At 35.9% G+C, this 19,234-nt stretch overlaps 3 protein-coding genes across 5 annotated transcripts; 1 reads left to right on the forward strand and 2 right to left on the reverse strand.

Moving 5' to 3' along the window:
• Nucleotides 1-3,739: 3,739 nt before the first annotated feature.
• LOC114723557 (B-box zinc finger protein 21) lies at nt 3,740-5,377 on the forward strand. Its single transcript, XM_028909759.1, has 3 exons — nt 3,740-4,111; nt 4,220-4,675; nt 4,816-5,377. The coding sequence occupies exons 1-3, from the start codon at nt 3,926-3,928 to the stop codon at nt 5,071-5,073; spliced, it is 900 nt and encodes a 299-aa protein (XP_028765592.1). The 5' UTR covers nt 3,740-3,925; the 3' UTR covers nt 5,074-5,377.
• A 3,319-nt stretch (nt 5,378-8,696) lies between these two features.
• On the reverse strand, nt 8,697-9,851 carry LOC114723567 (glycine-rich RNA-binding protein 1). The gene is made up of 2 exons (XM_028909769.1): nt 9,589-9,851; nt 8,697-9,553 (listed from the first exon to the last, which is right to left on the reverse strand). Exons 1-2 carry the CDS (start codon nt 9,836-9,838, stop codon nt 9,285-9,287), a joined length of 519 nt encoding a protein of 172 aa, XP_028765602.1. The 5' UTR covers nt 9,839-9,851; the 3' UTR covers nt 8,697-9,284.
• Nucleotides 9,852-11,556: 1,705 nt separating this feature from the next.
• LOC114723543 (transmembrane and coiled-coil domain-containing protein 4) lies at nt 11,557-17,901 on the reverse strand. Of its 3 annotated transcripts, none has more exons than XM_028909743.1 (16): nt 17,491-17,901; nt 17,326-17,410; nt 16,379-16,873; nt 15,997-16,165; nt 15,746-15,895; nt 15,201-15,295; nt 14,907-14,998; nt 13,981-14,051; nt 13,760-13,895; nt 13,192-13,251; nt 13,015-13,100; nt 12,841-12,917; nt 12,666-12,736; nt 12,191-12,251; nt 11,953-12,108; nt 11,557-11,870 (listed from the first exon to the last, which is right to left on the reverse strand). In XM_028909743.1, the coding sequence occupies exons 1-15, from the start codon at nt 17,709-17,711 to the stop codon at nt 11,959-11,961; spliced, it is 2,019 nt and encodes a 672-aa protein (XP_028765576.1). In that variant the 5' UTR covers nt 17,712-17,901; the 3' UTR covers nt 11,557-11,870; nt 11,953-11,958. The 3 variants fall into 3 exon arrangements, 2 of the variants coding, with proteins under 2 accessions (XP_028765576.1, XP_028765568.1); XR_003738256.1 differs by lacking the exon at nt 11,557-11,870 and adding an exon at nt 12,311-12,397 and having other exon boundaries at nt 12,083-12,108; XM_028909735.1 differs by having other exon boundaries at nt 11,557-12,108.
• Nucleotides 17,902-19,234: the final 1,333 nt, after the last annotated feature.

Consider the following 19,234-nt stretch of genomic DNA (forward strand, 5'->3'; position numbering starts at 1 on the left):
TGATGAGTATGAAGTCATTTTAATTTGAACTGTTCAGATCAATTTTGAATTGTTCAAATTGGATTTTAAATTTTCATTTATTTTAAGTATTTTTTTATTTTAATGCATACAAAATTTAAAATGAAGATAATCTTATATAATTAACATTTATTTAGAAAATAAATTTATTATTAAAAAATTACATATTAAAATTTTTGAATCTGAACTATTCATATCAGTTTTAAATAATTTAAGTTGCATTGTAGTGTGCTGATCAATATAATAATCACCCAGAGAAGGCCCCTCCCAAAGAAGGGAAAAAATATATTACTATCTTGATTATAGGACCTCTTTTTTTTTTTTGAGCTGAGATTATAGGACCTCATTTATAAACTATAAGTAAGATCTTATAATTAGAATTGGAGGTAGTATTAATTAAGGGCAATTTTAATTTTCCTCCCCGATTTCTATACTCCTTTAATGTATATATACGAATCTTTTGACATATTCAAAATATAAAAATCCTGAGTGTACAGTTAGACCGACCTGAACTCCCATTGCGTCTTCATCTCAGTTGATTTCAGTTCATTCTTTCTGGCGCGCGTCTCCCCTCACCATCTCATTGTTCACTGTATAATTGTAGGGAGCATAGTACACTTTGATCATGCGGCGTGACCAAAAACTAAAACAACCAAAAGACTTTAGAAATTGTTCTTAATTAATGTTTTATCTTTATGTTCAATCTCTCTCTAACACACCCACATCACAAATTAGAGCGGCCAAAGGTTTTTCGAATTTCTTAATAAATATGAAAACTACTTTCTGTTTTTAATATAAACACAAACAAAATCTTATACTACTTCTGGTATTTAATATAAGACCTTATTTGATTTTTATTTTAATAATAAATATAAGATTCTAATTCATTTTGCCTCTCATATTCGTTTATTTTTGTTTCAAAGTAATTCTTTTAATAATAGTACTTACAATCAATACACTTGATTAGCAAGAATATTTTAAGAAATATAATACCTATTTATTACAAATAATTAGCTTAACTTATTTTTTAATTTATTTAAATTAATTAATTAGATTTTATATTTAGGAAGAATGTAGTATTTAGTATGGGAAGAAGCACACAACTTGGAAGAAAAGTAGCAAAATGTGCAGGAATTTAATTGTGCTAAATATGATATAGGGCCTGTTTGGATGCTCTGAAACCGTGGTTTCAGAAGCACTTTTCCGCAAAACGAGGTAACCTCTTTCACATATTTACTTCGTAATCCGTAAAAGCACTTCTGAAACCATAGTTTTGTTTTTATCCAAACACTCCTATAGAGCAACACGTGAACGTGTGGGTGGGAAACAGTCGGGCGCCTTCGATAGTGATTTGATGCTGGTGGAAAGTAGGATGGAACTGCGGTGCTGTGCCAAAAATATCGAAGTTAATGGGATATTAAGTGGAAACCTTTTGTGACTGCCTCTAATGGCCTGTAATGTTCGCCATTTGCGGGCCTTCCAGTCATAATCAAAGGCTTCCCCACTCCTTTCCCTTTGCCATTTTTTCTGGGAACGTTTACTTTGTTATTCAAATGTTTTCTCACTGGTAATAGTATGATAAAATACGATAAACCAGCTTAAAATTTTGAAAGATTTTGCTAAAAAAATTCTTATTTAAGAAATCTTCTGGTTGAAAAGGATTTGAAAGTGAGTGGGTAATATATTTTCGGTTACGAATAAATATCTTTCGTCTTGCCCACAATTAAAACAGCGTTGCAGCGATTAAAAATGGTGCATGGGTCCTCAAAACAAAAGCGGGGAACAATTATATCTCTACTTTATTATTAATAAATCGAGCAATTCATGAAGTAATACCGATATCAATTCTAGTTATTTCAAGTGGTTGAGAATTTGAATTTGATATTTGTATTTTTGTGTGTAATAATTTAGCTAATACTACATCCCTCCTTAATATAAAAGCTTGTTTGATTTTTATTTTTATTCTAAATATAATATTCCAATCCATTTTGTCTATCATATTTATCTATTTTTTCTAAGATAATTATTGTAATAATATTAATTCTAACCAATGTACTTGATTAGCAATAATTATTTTAGGAAAAAACACATATTTATTACAAATAAATAACTTAATAAATTTTCTTATTTTATTCAAATTAATCAATTAGCTCTTATATTAAATATCGGAAATAGTAAATGTTTACTTTTTACCAATGTTTTAAAAGCCAGACTGGAAGTCGAATCAGAAAAATCAACAGGTCATTGTTCAATCAGTCATACCGGTCAGACTGTTCGGTCGGACCGGTGACTTAATAATTAATTTAAAACAATATTATATACATATAATTAATATATATGAAAAATATCAAATTATTAAATAATTTAGAAATGCATTTAAATAATCTAAAATTATAACGAAATCATTGAAAATGGACTAAAATCTTATATATTTAAATTATGTATGTTTAAAATATTTAATGATATTAAAAATTATCAACTCATTCAAATCAAAATATTATTTTAAAAAATAGACCAGATATCGAAACAAAAAGACTAGTGACTCACGGTTTTAACACAACAATATATGAAATTTTTAATGAAATAATACTATATGGCTATAAATAGTCTAAAAATATTATGATATTTAAGAGGGTCAATTTTTTTATTTTTCTTCTATTTTAAAAAAATTTAGTATTTTTTCAATCAAGCTAACAAACCGTCTGGTTATTTGAAAACCGTTCCGATTCTCCGTCCAACTCCAGTTTCCGGTTTAATGACGGCTCAACTCTGGTCCAATCTAGCTCAACTATGTGAATGGTTTTCTGGTCCAAACCGAGCCGTTAACGAGTCCGACTAATGATTCAACTGGTCTGACCGTCTGGTCCAGTCCGGTTCTTTAATCATTACTTTTTACTGCAACATCTCGAAGAACACCGACTGCTATCTAGGGGTGATAATTCAATTATATTAAAAATTATACATGGATTCATTCTTATTTCCGCCCTCCTTTAATTAAACACACATATGTACTAATAGAAGAGTTAATTTTATATTTAATTTGATTGTAAATGTAAAATTTCAATTCATTTTATCTCTCATTTTTATCTATTTTTTTAAAGTAATCATTGTAGTAATTACATATGTTAAAAATTTCATCAAATGATATTTTTATCTAATAGATATGATTAGTAAAAATATTTTAAAAAACAATACTTATTTATTACAAATAATTAATTTAACTGATTTTTTAACCTATTTAAATTAATCAATCAGTTTTTATGCTAAACAGAAAAGATAATGCAAGGGTAAGCAAGCCATGCGAACACGTGTTTAATATACATAGTTTAATATTGACACTGCTGGAAAAAAATATTAACACCAATAGAAAGAGTAATTTAGATTATCACATAATTTGATATTATTTGGCTAAAAATTTCATCAATTAATAAAAGAAAAAGAGTGTATTTATATTTGTTTGACTAATAATTATAGGTATTATTCAATAATAAAATTATGTAAAATAATTAATATTAATTAAAATTTTAAAGTTTTAATTATTTCAACAGAAAGATGGCATTAAATGACAATTAACGACTTTAAACATTCTACCGTCTTTGGCATTAATTTTCCTTTCCGTGTAGTATTTACATACGGCAGAAGCGGTAAAAGAGGGCCATGAAATAGCTCTAAACTAAAGAGGACCAGCAGCGGGGAGCGACGAGTGATTCTCACGGAGCTCTGGGGTAGAAGCGTGGTGGTCCACCCCCGTGCTCATCTAAATTTAACCATTGCAAACCCATTTAGTCAGCTTCTCCTTTTGCCATTTCACCCTCTCTTCTCTTCCGAATCTTAATCACTGCCTACTGATTACCGCCTCTCCTTCCTCTGTTCTTCGAGTTTCGGTGATTCATCCCTCTCTTGGCTGATGAAGATCCTGTGCGACGTCTGTAATAACCACGAGGCTTCCCTCTTCTGTACTGCCGACGAAGCCGCCCTATGCGATGCCTGCGACCACCGGGTCCACCATGCCAACAAGCTCGCCTCCAAGCACCAACGCCTTTCTCTCCACCGCCCTTCTCCCAACCAATTCCCTCTCTGCGATATTTGCCTGGTAAATAACTCTATTTATCGGTCCCGATTGCAGATTGAGTGTTTGGAAGTAATTATTTAGTATTTAGCTATGCAAATAAATATCCTTGGGTTTTTGAGTAAATTGTAGGAGAGAAGAGCTTTCGTGTTCTGTCAAGAGGACAGAGCAATTCTATGCAAAGATTGTGACACGCCGATTCACTCGGCCAACGAGCACACCCGGAAGCACAATAGGTTTCTTCTAACGGGGATTAAGCTCTCTGCTGCTGCTACGCTTTATGCACCATCAACCTCCAATCCTGTTTTGACAAACGGTTCTGATTCCATATCTAATTCCAAGTCGCAGAAGTTGGCAAAGAACTCCATTTCTGCATCTTCTGCCATCTCACATCCCGCTTCAATGGACAAGACTTCACCTTCGGCAGCATCAACACATACCACAATTAACAAGGCTGGGGGAAACTTGTCAACGAACGAAGGGGTTGTTTCCACAAGTAGCATATCTGAGTATTTGATAGAGACTCTCCCTGGCTGGCAGGTGGACGACTTTCTCGATTCTTCCGCTGTTCCGTTTGGTTTCAGTAAGGTGTGCGATGAATCTCCTATCGTCAATGTTTTCAGTTGGGGTCTTAGAAACAATTAGTTTTTTAATCATTAAATTGAAGGTTTATACGTTCTACTGCTTGTAGTCGGATCTGACATTTTTAATGGGCTAATAAACTGCAGAGTAATGATATGTCGGCTGTGTTCGATGCTGATATTGAGCGAAATATGGGTTCTTTCTCTGCCGAGAGTATGGGGATCTGGGTTCCTCAGGCACCCACTACTTTCTTTACCCCACAAGTGGATCGGCAGATCAAGTTCCAAGAGACAAAAGAGGCGACCAATATTGAGGCCAGCAGATCAATGTCGAGGGATGATAATTTCATAGTTCCACAAATCAACCCTCCTATTGGGTCCAAGAGATCCAGACTTCTTTGGTAGAAAAGAGCCTCAAAATCGAATCCTGTTCAGAACACGGCCTCTGTATCATCCTTTTTTTTTTGGGGGGGGGGGGGTCATTACATCTCGTTCGTCTTTATCTGGCTTAAATTTCACGCTGCCCTTGTTTTTATAATGTTAATGTTAATTTGGTCTGCTTTTGGACTGTTTATTTCTTGGCTTGTACTCTGCTTCCCAGCAGCTGGGCTCGGAGTTGATCGTTTGGTGTCTCTCTTTCCTATTGTATTTGCAGAATCTGCAAGTACCAATGTATATATGAACGTTCATAGAGAGTTTTTGCCGAACATTTTCCAGGAATAGGCGAAGAAAATGATGATTCTGTTAAATGCAATCTTAAAACGAAAACTGTAAATTGTTCCTCCGTGTACTGATTAGGTTTGCCAGATGCAAGAGTAGACAGGAAAAAAATTGACGCAGAAGATGATAGCACAGATGAATATGCTGATGGAGATCGGATTAGGGGGAGAAAGAGACGGGGGGTGGGTGCATGAGAGGCGAAAAGGGATTGAATGGACGACATATGGATTTGTCTGAACGTGAAATTTCATGTTGGGGTCAACCCTCTACCCATCATTGATCATTGTATCTTCGTTTCGGAAATGGAAAGTTGGTATGGCATCGCCGTCTAGTACAATCTGGCCTCACTTTTCTGGCCTTTTCCATTAAAGGCGAGTAATGCATAGTGTGTTGGGACTTGGGGAGATCTCTGATTCTGGAAGTTCACCAGAGCTTAACAATTCACACCGCATCGCTATTTTGTAAACAGTAATAATTGGAATATGATTACTTAAAAGTGAATATCCATTTTTGTCAAAAAAAACCTAAACGGGAGATTTGAATGTAGAAACAAGACTAGTCTACCGAGACTTCTGGTTCAAGATTCAGTCCTCTTAAGTCTCTAAGCAGAAAAGAAGCATAGTTGGGATTGATACCCGTCCAAGGAGGAATTGGCAGCTCTGGTTGGATGAGAAGTGCGTGGAAAATACGTGTACTCAATGAACATATTCGGTATCAGACGCTTCATGTTAATTAGCACTTAATGGTAAAAAATGTTAATTAGCACCTTCTTTCTCTCCCTTCCATCTGCCTGCACAAGCTTTTATTTCTCAGCTCAGCAAATTGTCAGATTGCTTAGTATCCTTAGTAGGTAGATAGCTTCTCAGAATTAAAAATCATTGCAAGGACAGGGACGAACGGCCATAGTTTCAATGACGAATGATAACTGCTTTCAGATTTAGTTTCTCGCATCCTGATATTCTTAGCATTCTAAGGTAAGAAATAAATCCTCTCGATACTTTCTTTTCATATACAATCTCTTCTATTTGATTTTGATTTTATTTGCTAATTACAACATTAAACCAAATATATTATTTATTATTATGATCTTGTTTTTTAAAGCATTATACTGATAATAATAAATGCCATGCAAACTATCAATTCTTTGTATTGCTCGTTAATGGTTGGATCACAATCAACAAAGACAATTGTGTATGGAGAAAAGATATTGAGAATATTTATGTCTATTTAGTGCTATTTTATATTTGATTATATGGACAATATAATATTGTAAAAAGTTCCATTTAAAAAAAGAAGCAAAACAGTCAATACATTGAATTTCAAGATTACTGTCTCCGGTTTTAATTATAAGACATCATTTTTAATTTATAAACAAAATCTTATAATTAAGATCGGAGATAGTATCACCCTATATTCAAGACAAACTCAGTTTATTCACGACTCCAAGTGTCGATTAGTGGAAGCCCAACCTGGACGTCCTTATCCCCAGGCAAGAATCATTTACTTTTGATGGTACCCACAAAAAGAATCCTGCACCTTGAGAAGGTATTTATTTTCATTCATGTACGCACTGTTCATAGACCTTAATTACTTCGATATTTGATCATCAATAAAATATTAAAGTCCAATTATTATTTTCGTTTAACTGGTTGGTTATTTTCAAGGATGCAGCAGGTCCAGAGGAAGTTCCGGCCTGCAAGGCTGTAGAGTTGATATTCAAATTAGTGATCGCACGAGAAATGTAAAGTACACGAGGACATGACATGTACCCTTTTTATTTTTTTTTGGCTACAAAGGATGTCATCCCACAACGACCTTGAGATTTGATTATGGACTTTCCAAATCAATTGTGTTCAGGCATCAAACTTATTGAATTTGAATCAAGTTCCATAAAATTATGTGAAATAGTAATTGCTTTGGTGAATAGAACAATAATTACTTCAAACTGTTATAAGATTTTCCGCATAAATAAATGATTAGACGGCCTAAAAAGACTTTATTTGGTTCGCTAGAAGGGAGGAAAGGAGAGTGGAGGTGAGAGGAGGTCATGAGTGTTATTTTTTTTTTTTTTTGGATTTCTCCTCCGGTATCCCAGGGAAATAGGCGTCTTTCAGCCGTGACAACGTCCCCAAACTAATTCGGATCGAGGGCTTGCAAGGAACCTTTCGGTCGGCGACCTCTGGCCCCTCAGGGTGCTGCATTCCCACAACTCGAACTCGAGACCTGTGGTTAAGCTAGGACAGCCCCAGCCAGCTGACCTAACCCCTCGAGGTTGAGGTCATGAGTGTTATTTGATTGAAGGGAAAAAGAGGAAAAGAAATGTTTCTTGTTTGATTCAGAAGAGAAGAATTAATTATAAATTAATAAATATGTCCTTGTTTTTTATTATTTTATTTCTATATTTATATCAAATTATTATTTCTAATTTATAAATATAAAAAAACAAGTTATCTCACATGCATAAAATATATACATATCATAGAAAAATATTACATTATCATTACCAAATATATATCATAAAAAATATATACCTGTCATATTATATTAAGAAAAATAGTAGAGTCATAATAAAAAATATTATATCATTATTATCAAATATCATTTAAAATGATTTTTACTAAAAAAGATGAAATTGAAATTTAAAAAGAATAGTGGGTCAAAGAGTTAAAAAAAATTTTATTGAAAAGGATAAACTTGAAATATTTAAAAAATGATAAGAATAATTTAGTCAAATTAAAACATAATATTTTTCTCCTATCTAAAAAAACACCAAATTTATGGGGAACAGAAAAAGAAGAGCTGAGCACTAAAAGATAATTTTTTTTCCTCCCCCTTCTCTATTTTTGTGAATCAAATACAATTTCTCATCTCTCCTCTTCTGTTTTCTTCCTAAACCTTCTGACTAAAAAATAGAGGCGAAGGCGCGAAGCGGACGGAGGTTGCGGTGAGAGAATCACATGAGGACTTGGTACCTGTTCATGCATTTTATGTTAAACCCAACACTGAAGGAATTGGTAGATTCGTCGTACTCTTGTTTGCTTTTGTTCGTTTCTTTTTTGCTCGTGATATTTTTATTTTAAAAAACAACAATTACACCCACCCAGTCCACAACCCTCTCCTATAAGAGGGATAGAACCAAGAAGGCTACAACCTCATGCCATGCCATTGGAATACAAGTGGTGATTAAGAGACTGGTGGGCAAGTATTGAAAACAAGGCGATACTCTCGAGTCCCTCCCATCCTCACATTTACTTTAATTGATGCCAGAGACACACGCACACGCACACAACGAAGAGAAGTAGCTGGTGGTGCTAAGTATTAACAATATAGGGAAGCGAGTTGAAATGGATCCCATTAAAATCAAATATTACAAAGTGAAACTGACAAACCAGAAGATTCCGCAAGCGCATGGGTAAAGGCATGCATTTCAATTTTCAAATGAAGCAAAAGACAAGCAAGCAGATAGAGACGTGATGAGATGAGGGGCTCACGTGCTGCTGCCGGTAGGGCACGCCTCCCGGTTCCTCTTGCCGGATACTCCTCCCACGCCCGGCTAGTGCGCCGCCCAGCTCTACCTTGTACGTACTCATCATCACTATTCATTCGGGCTGCCCCAAATTTGTGATAATAACCAGCTACCTGGCTAGCATGAATGAAATACATACGTACGGGCGGAACTTCGCTTACCACCACCACCATCATCTTCTCAACATTATTGACGAAGAAATTAAACACGAGCAAATAACGGTTAGACTACTGGGACCCCATCTAATCCACACCCATTAATCAATGTCAACGACCAACCAGATGATAAAGAAGGAACCACTAATTCAGTACGGACAAAACGAATCATTTAGAGAGAGAGAGAGAGAAAGCACGAGAAAAGAATGGAAGATTCATGGTCGGCGACAATGAGCCTTGCACATATAGAGGCAGTCATAGAAACAAGGTCCGCCGCAATGGAGCGGACAGTCCAGCCTCATCCCTCGGCACCTCGTTCTTCCCATGCACTCCGCGTATTCCCCCACCCTATACTCTCCCCTCCCCCTTCTCTCCTTCTCATGTCTCCTTCCCCTCCCTCTCCCTCCACATCCCCATTTCCATCCGCCTCCTCCTCCTCCCCCCCATCCCCATCCGCCGCCGCCTCCTCCCCCTCCGCCACCTCCTCCACCACCCCTCCCCATCCCCATCCAAAACTGCCTCCTCCGCCTCCGCCTCCTCCACCACCACCACCACCTCTCCCTCCTTTGTAATACCAGCTGCCTTTACTAGTATTAAACACGGCCTTATTGTTGGAGCTGTTGAGCTCTCCCCTGGCTTGGTCATTCGCTTGTGCTGCGTTACCTTCACTAGAAACAGTCACATTATTGAGCTCGTCGTCGCCTTTAAGCCCAATAATTGACATTGCAAAGACGAAGTAAAGGAGCTGAAATATTCTCAGCCTCTCCATATCTGTTGGTACGCTATAGGCTGGCTAAAGATTGATAGGGTGTACAGGGAGGCCCTCGCCCTAGAAGCTTAAATATAAAAACTTGTACGTGAATGTGACTGTATGATGGGCTAACAACAGCGAGAAGTTGTGAGCGTTAGATCTAGTATAACCAACGAGCACTCTCTGTCCACAAAAAGGATGTGCCTTAGATCTCACTTCTGTCCCCACTTCCCCCCGTGGCCCTCAAACCTCGCCCACTCATACTGCATGCGCGCCCTTCTTGCCCTACTTCTCTCATAAATTGAATCCCCATCGTCCCAAAATAATTAATACTTCCATGCTCTTCTATTTTTCTCTTCCAAACATCACAAACACAGGCTCACGCATGCCTTTTTCTTAATGTCATCTGCTTTCTGTACATAAATATACATCCATGCAACAATTTAAATGATCAACATGTATATCAGTACATAAAACTTGTTTGCGTATCTATTAAATTTTGGTATGTTAAGTCTAACCAATTTCGTGAATAAGATGCGCCTTAGACTAGTTTTGCAGGCTTGGATGTTCGCTAACTAGTAAAGCAATTGGGATTTGGGAGGGACCTTTGTGAATTTGCTGTCTGCTTCGGTTTTAGGATAAGCGTACGAGCGTTGCAGTGTCCTAGACGCCAAAAACTGTTTTTAGTTGCAATTGAGATTTTCTAAAGTACTGCAATTATTTATTGACAGAATCGGGCATCAACCAGAAACTCCTTCCCCCAGCTCACCGTCTCATTCATACAATTGCCTGATTCTTTCATCTCAAAGGGGACAAATGAACAGTGGTTCATTAAAGTCTATCTTTTTTTATCAGACAAACATTAATGATCTTTTCAAATTTGCGGCTAGGAAAAGGTTGTCATGAGTCATGACCAAATCCCAATTATCTTTTCCATTACACACAAGTTTCTCACAAGTGACATCTATGTAGGACTCGGGCAAAAGACGTCACAGGAACATGTCTAAAAGCAAGGAAATAGCTTAAATATGCATGCGAATCAGAAGCCTACACTGAACCGACCCAACCAATAATTGCAGAGGATGGAGACCTAATAATGGCTTATCGTCATCATGCGTTACAACCAGTGGAAAGGTGGTTGATTGCTGCATGGTAGGTCACGCTCCCAAAGTATGTATATCCAAAGCCAGCAAATAATAAGATACCCTCTGAAATATACTGTGCCTTGGCCTTTAAGCCTACGACTTCAAAGATTGTATATCACAAGAAGCAAGAGGCGTACTAGAGACTGGTGGTGGGCAAAGCGGTTGCTGCAAATTTATATGGATCCGGCTGAATTGATGAGCTCACCTGTTCGTCATCATGCTTCCCACTATCCACGTCAAATCCTATTTTAACATGGCTCATGTTATTATGGAAGTTAAGTTAGGTTGTAATGTTACTAACTTACAGATAAAATGGTGCAATTTTTTATACTTTCAAATTACATATAAAATATACTTGATTTTTTTAACTATGTAGTACCATATGATGATACAAATTATCACATTCTCCAATTCTTTGAAAATTTCTAATTTAAAAAAAGTCTTAAAAACATTTGAGTTATATTTGGATATAAAACACATTTCTTCCCATGCAAAGCAATGGACGGAATTAGTTTTTAATAAAAAAATTATTTATACATACATACTCTTTTTAAAAGAAGGACCTAATCATGATGCAATACTGACAAGCTATTAAGAAAATGTCAATTTACCATGTTAAAAGATATGATAATGAATACTTTAAAAGTAAATTTTTTCCCCAACAAACTATAAGGTAACCAGCCATAATGTTTTTCTGGTCGAAAAACCGGCTATAACGTTTAGTTTAACACAGACAAATTTAACAAACGAATGCGTTTCAACCCGGCTAGCTTGGATCCTCAAACTTTCAGCATAAAATCAACAAGTGGGTTTGCATGCTTCTTGGTCACAATGTCCTCGTGTCTCGGTCAGATCCATCTGTCTCTTCCGCCAACAATTACTTCTGAACTCTATTTTCTTTCCATCTATAATAATCGCAAATCAAAAGAAATAAAAATGGGAAGGCAAAAGTCGGGGAGTGAGGAAGAGCAAAGGAAAGAGAGTAACTAGTAATTAGCTAGGCTTTGTGACACATTCTTCCTGAGTGATTTTATATCCACTTCCGAAAACAGCGTAATAGTTGTCCAATTCAAGCTGCTCCAGTATTTGCTTTGTCATGCAGAGGTATGAATTATGGCCCTCTATAAGTTGCGTCACATCAACCTACGAAACAGATTAGGGCAATTTAATAATGCGTCTTTTCACAAAATGTCAGCTGGAACAAAACACTGAATGAACAGCTTACATTCTCAACGCCAGGAAGATGATCAACAGGTTGAATTCCAGCCAATCCTTGAGAAAGCAAACTGCACATAAGATATTGCTTCAATATACAATAATATACAAGTATATTTTAAAAGCTCACGCTTTTCAAGTGCTTTGGAGTAGTTAGCGGCTTCTCTGAGCTAATGCCTCGTATGATTTCAGAAACATGCAGTAATTGACTAGTAAACTGACAAAAATCATAACAAAGATGATGACAGATAAATTTATAAAGGTGCTGATATCGATAAAATTCACATACAAGATACAAAAGAGGAAACAAACAAAAACTTACCAACCATTTCAGAAAACAATAACGGCAGCACATGATAATCTATAATTACCGGACATTTGCTAGCCCGTACTGATTTATTGTCTTTTCAGATATTAAGATAACTACCTAACTAATCAATATTTTCATTATAGCTGGAGTGAATTGAAGCGAATCCAGTCCATACCTAGCACGGAATGCTATTGCCAGTGTCCAGTCATTTGTAGAATAAACGTTCACAAACCTTCCAGCCACCATCTGTTAAGGGGCAGGACAGGATCACTAAATATCTTCTGAGCAAAAGTTAAACCATGGCGACTATAATAAAAGAGAAAGAGGAGATGTAGAGAGATTCCATTTGCCTTTCTAGCTGACTCCCAATTTTCGTCTTTAATTGAGATTGGTGCTCCCAAGATAACAGCCCTTTCAACAAGTCCAGCTGCAGAAATGCGCAGAGCATGTATGAAATGTTTATAAATAAAATCCAATTAATGAACCAGTCGTATGAAAAGCCAGAGAAGAGGAGTCTAAATTACCATTGTCTCCTTCAGACTCAGCCAAATATTGCAGACACTTGAAAATAACGCGAGCCCCCAGTGAAAAGCCAACTAGTGTCACAGGTCTGGACGATCGATAGAAAGCTATGAAGCACGTTGTAATATGCAACGAGGCAATGTAATGATCAATATTTTCCAACCATAAGATGGTTTTACCGGTTTCCTTGCAGTCCTTTTAGCAACACTTCAGCAAGCACCTTACCAGCCTTGTCAGATCTGTTCCGGTATGGAGAAGGGTCAAAGTAAATACAATATAAAAAGCTTAAAGTTTTTATAAATTACACACCAAAAAAGCACAGAAAAATATCCTTGTTTTTCTATATGAAACGTATTTCTGAACAGGTATCATACTAGAGATGTTTGTGAAACCAGGGCGCAGTGCTAGGTTATGAATTTGTGAATATACTAGTCAGTAATCTTTGATGTTCAGAAGGAAGAGCATCTCAATAAACTATATAAAGTTAGGAATTTGTTTGTTCAGGAGTGTGAAGCGGAAGCTTTCGTGGAATGGTAGCTTCTCGTTGTAGCAGTAACTTTTTAATTACTTTAAGCAACTAGAACGAAGATATAACTCTACAAATTGAAAATTCAGGGGCAGTCATGCATTATCCTAGAAATAAAATTTGGCTGTATGCTCCCGATTTTTCGTTCATTAAAAAGCCATCACAGAGCATGGACTTTACAAACCGGAGAAAAGGTCATTACAGCCATGAACAGAACTTTCCTGTCTGCTGCAATTGCCCATTTGTTGTCTATAAGATCAAAGGTACTAATTAAAGTTGCTGGCCATGCCAACGCTGTCACAAGTGAACTTAATACTGTCGTCATTGCACCTTTTGTGATCAACTCCTTAACCATTTCTGCAATAAGCTAAAAATGCTTATAGTCAGAAAATGTTAAATCAAGTCAATCATTACTTAATGGATACAAGTCCAAAGAAATTACGTGATGTAAGCCAGTCCTTGATAGCTGTGCTCAGCGCAATCAAATTATTGGACTCCCATTGAAGCACATACCTATTTGCAGATGTGAGTTGTTAGATTCAAGAATTAGATATAAATATGTAAACACTCAACAAAATTAATGCGAACTCATGAGGAGAATCTAATAAATTTCAATAGGAAGCACACGACACTGGAAATGGAGGACCCAATAAAAGGATCACTGAAATTAGTGGTGAAAATAATGGACATAAGGAATTAACAGGGTTCAGTTATAGTCTCCATCCACAGCCAAAGAGATCAAACAAGTTTTCACAAATGGAAGCAAGGGAAGCACACGAAGTGGCTTAACTACACTTGATGTTTTTGGAATCAGTGGATGACTCCAAGCTAAGACTATAGCTTCACAAAGCAATCCTTTTCCTCCTTTGCATTCCTTTACTTGTATCTAAAGGGTTGTCCAGCATGATATGTATAGCTTGAAAAAGCAATGAAATTTATTCCTGTGCACTGTAGAACAGTGAAAAATGAAAAATGAGGTTGGCTAGATATCTCCAATAAGCCATGCTCAAAATGTTGACTATGCAATTTATAGGAGTGAAGCATGGTTTTGTCTTCTAGCACAAAATAAGCTGGTTGAATGTCGTCACACAAGCCACCCCATTCCACAATTTTAACCACACTTAACACACATGACTAAAGCTTCATGACTAAGAGAATTTACATAATATTTCAGATATTAGCATATCTGAAATTCCCTTGCAATTCAAAAGGTTACTTATCATGAAGACATGCAAAAGAGATCTCAAGAACACCAAATCTAGAAAAAGGGGGCCAAAGATAAAACTTCATTTTCACATTTGGTAGATTACGCAGATTAAAAATTCCCCAGACTGTTATTTCTTGATGAATATGTTGACGTTTCCGTACCTCTCTAAATCACCATTTTGACCTTCCCAAGGTTTTAAGAAATCTTCCTCCTCAAATGCAAGACCAGATATGTAGATTCCAACAGCTAGACACTGAAAAAGGAGGATTTGTTTTTAATATCAATTACCACATTGTTGTAATTAGTGATTAACTAAAGATGTTAGATTCATCACCAAAGCATTTACAAAGCGCTAACATATGTACTGACTCACTTTCTCGCAAACCACTGAAACAGACATTCGTTCACGATAGTTTACAGGTAATATGTATTATACAGTAGCGTCTGGAACTTACACCTTGAAAGTTGCCTCCAACTTCTTTTAACTCAAATTCCTCAAGGCTTCCGATTCTCACAGCCATTTTACTTCCAGTTAGGCCAGCTCCAGCAGCTGATGTACAAAAGAGGAAACTGAACATTATCCATACAATGATAAACTGTCAAAGTGACACCCCGAAAAAAGGGAAAAGTACCCATTGGCCCGAGCTAAGAAAATTAAAGACTGAGAGATTCCAGAAATTTCATATTTATAAGTCAAACTTGAATATTTACAAGTAAAATTTACATATTTATAAGTAAAATTTAACAATCTATATTCACAAGTCAAACTTCTATATTTATAAGTCAAAATTGCATATTTAAAAGTCAAACTTGTAAAAATATTCAATTCCTTGGGACCTTTAGTACTTAATTTTCTTGCTGGCGACCTATGGATAATTTTTCCATAAAAAAGCCCGCTGAAAAGAAAAAAGTGAAAGAAAGGCTGAATAGGGTTGCTTTGCTTTAGATGTTATTTTCTTTTAACATCTCCGTATATGTGAAGCATGATTGTTTCTTTTACCTCCAAATGATGCAGCAACGGCAACAGAGCCAGCAACAGATCCTGTAGCAGTTGCTGCTGTAGCAATTCCGCCTCCAACGGCAGGAATAAGAGTACCCAAGCTAGGAGCCAAAGCACCCAACCCATGTGCAATTGCTGGGGCAGCCAAACCTGTCGAAGTATTCATGTCAGCATTTAAATGTCAAAAGATATTCATATTATCTCAATTGCGCCAGACATCAAAATGGTAGGCTGCGTATACAGATATATACCCCCGGTTATAGCCATTAAGGTTCCTCCAGTGACAGCAGCTGCTCCAATTATACCTCCACGCTTCCATTTGTCCCAGTTACTTTCCAAAGCTAAAGGTTCTTCTTCATTTGCATTTTTTTCCCTCGCCAAATCCATTATAGAAAAAACAACTGTCTTCTCCATTGCTTCCTGCAAGAAATTCTAATAAAAGTAAACTTCTAGCAATGGAATACCGCCACGAGGTCATTTTTCTGGGGGAAAAAAAAAAAAAAAGGAACCATGCTGTGCACATGTTAGTATCTGCACCAGATCCCTATGCAAAGATAGCCTTTTGGAAAACTGACATATAACCTGATACATTAGGTAAAATGGTGGAGATGAAAATGTATACAACGCACGCACCATTTCAATCCACTTAACCCCAAGCCATGTAGAAAGCAGCCGCAGAGCTACACGGTGTCGAGCGTCATAGCCCTGTCTTGAATGAGAGCATTGCTCGTCAACTTCAGCAGTATCTGCCACACAAGCTGAAAGAAGTGTATAAAGAACAGTCATTTTCCTCTGGTAACTGATAAGATTCGCCTCCTTTATAGGTTGATCGAAAGCGTCATTTTCAGGTCCCGTGGAAGGTGCTGTCTCCGTGGACACATGCAGAGCTGAGTTCTCCTTGGTCTCATGAGGCTTAGCAGTAGCCACAACAGAGGACGATGCCTTGGTATTGCAAAAATTGTCTTGGCCTCTAGCTTTGTCCTCGAGATTCTTAAATTCCACCTCTTTAGAATCAGGGACACCCTCCATGCTGACAGCCGTAGCATCAATAGCTTTTGTCAAAGCAAGCTCTTTATCCAGTCGGTCTAAAGAGGCACCATCACCTTCCTCCGACAGCAATGTCAAGAACTGAAATGATATTAATTACCATTCTTAACATATAACATATAAAGTGATAAGTAATGCAGTATATAACAAACAAACAAACAAACCATATCCGTTTCTTTTCATATGAGGTTTGAGGTTTTGCACTGGATTAAGAAAAGCAGTTGTGTTAAAATTCTCAATTCTCAATTTTTGCAAGCATACCCGTATTAAAATGCGGTAATTAACGTGCGTTGTAAAATAATTGAACGTATTCTATAAGAAAAATTGAAGGTACTAAAAAAAGGTATCTTTGGAAAAGCAATACTTAACATCGTCTGGGAATTATAGAGCGACATATAAATAGAAACAAAATTTTTCCTTGACAGTGACTTACAAAGAGAAACGAGGGAGTGAATACACAGAGAGGCAGGGAGGCAGAAAACGCTATTGATTCACAACAGAACATGAAATGAAAGAGAACGAATAAGACGTACAGCTCCCAAATGATGCCAAAATTGTGAAGAGGAACTAGCGGTTTGCTTTAGGCCTTGCAAGGCCTTGTCATCCACCCCAAGGGACCTGTTTATTCCCCGAATATGAAACTTAAATTTACAACATAAAATCCATTCACACTTCAACTTATTGTATAGACTGATTACCTAAAAACAGGCCAGAGCAGACTAAATTTATCGTGAATCCAGAGATCGGGATTGTCTGAAACGGCAATTTTCGCCCCGCCTTCACGTATGGTTTCTTTGTTGCGATTAATTGCGTCGTTCCGATTTCCAGTTTGATGGACTTGTGTCCGGTTAAGTGCGAGCGTAAACAGAGCAGCCGCTGCATATTTCTGTGTAGGCGACAATATTGAGGAATCGTCCATTGCTCAAAAGCATGAATATGCATTCAATGACAAGCGATGGGTGACTAATCAGCCGGAGTTTTGTTCCTTTCTTTCTCTCTCTTTTTTTTTTCTATATAAAATAACGAGAGCGAAATGTGATTTTAATAGGAAATTAATTTTCCTGCTTGTCGAAAGAAGAGGAGAATCGAGACTGCTGCTCGGCTATACTTTAAATGGAAAATTCAAAGTTCAAACCCTCTCGCGCCAACTTCGCCGCATGGAACCAGAAGAAACTGAAGGATATTTTCTGGCGCGCAGCGGTAAACACACGTAGTTCACAGCCTCACGGGGGAGCCGCAAGTTATGCAAACCGCCACGCGTGAAGGATGGCGTTTTTTCCCAAAAAAAAAAAAAAAAGTTTATTACAATTCATTTAATGATAATTTTATCTTGACTAATATTAATTCAAATTATTTTCATTTTTAATTATTTGAAGAGCATACGTCTTAATTAGATTTTGCCCTTGCCCGGGGCACGTTAGTGTGATTTTTAGGCCTTACAGAGTCACTTTGAATTTGATAGATGAGACTAATGAATGTTATTATATACTCTTCTGATTTTATTTATAGAATAAAAATAAAAGATTTTTTTAATCTTATTTATAGGGTATTTAAAAAAAATTTTATATGCGTGCACAATTTTTATTTTTAATTTATTATTGTGTTGATTTTGTTTAAATGAGGTATAATGTATATTAAATAAGAAAAAAATTAAAAAATTGTTAAATTTTAAATAATATTTAATGAAATTTAAGATTTTTCTTAATCTGCATAAAACATATTAAAAGTGACTTATAAGCAGAATCTAAGGAGTATTCTGTTCCAAATACTTTAGAACCAGAAAATAGTGAACCAATAGAAAAGTGGCGTCTTGAATTTATTTTCATTTATTTTAAAAAATTCAATAACTCAAAGTTACAGTATTTTTTTAGATTTTATTTATCGTAAATATATTTGATAATTCATATTTAGCAAAAAAAATATTTGATAATTCACATATAGTTCTCGTTATTAATTGAAGCCTACCTTGATTTGGTCCCACAATTAATCTAACATGTGATATGAATAGAGGATTGTTCAAACAATTTTTGTTTTTCAGGCCAAATAGTATATTTGTCTTTTAACTTTAGCTAGGATTTTAATTATTTAATTATTTAGCTTTAAAATGTATAATTTTAATATTTTAATCATAAAATTATTAATCTTATCTCGTGTTGTTTTAACCATCATTGTTATTTTAAAAATTAAATTTAATACGCTACCATTTGATAATATTCTATCAATACTTAATATTTCATCATCATATTTTTGTATTAATGATTTTAAGATTAAAAAAACTAAAAATATAGTATTTATTAATTAATTAATTTTTGTAATTTTAGGGTTTTCAACTGAATCACTGTGCATTATAAACTACTATTCTCAGTCCTTACTATAAGAATTTTTTTTTATTTTGGTTTTGAGTATAAATCCTCAATTGACTTTGTCTCTTATATTTATTTA

The sequence above is a fragment of the Neltuma alba genome, unplaced genomic scaffold, assembly GCF_004799145.2.
Source record: "Neltuma alba isolate B1F8T4 unplaced genomic scaffold, ASM479914v2 tig00002374_pilon, whole genome shotgun sequence".
Taxonomy (NCBI): Eukaryota; Viridiplantae; Streptophyta; class Magnoliopsida; order Fabales; family Fabaceae; genus Neltuma; species Neltuma alba.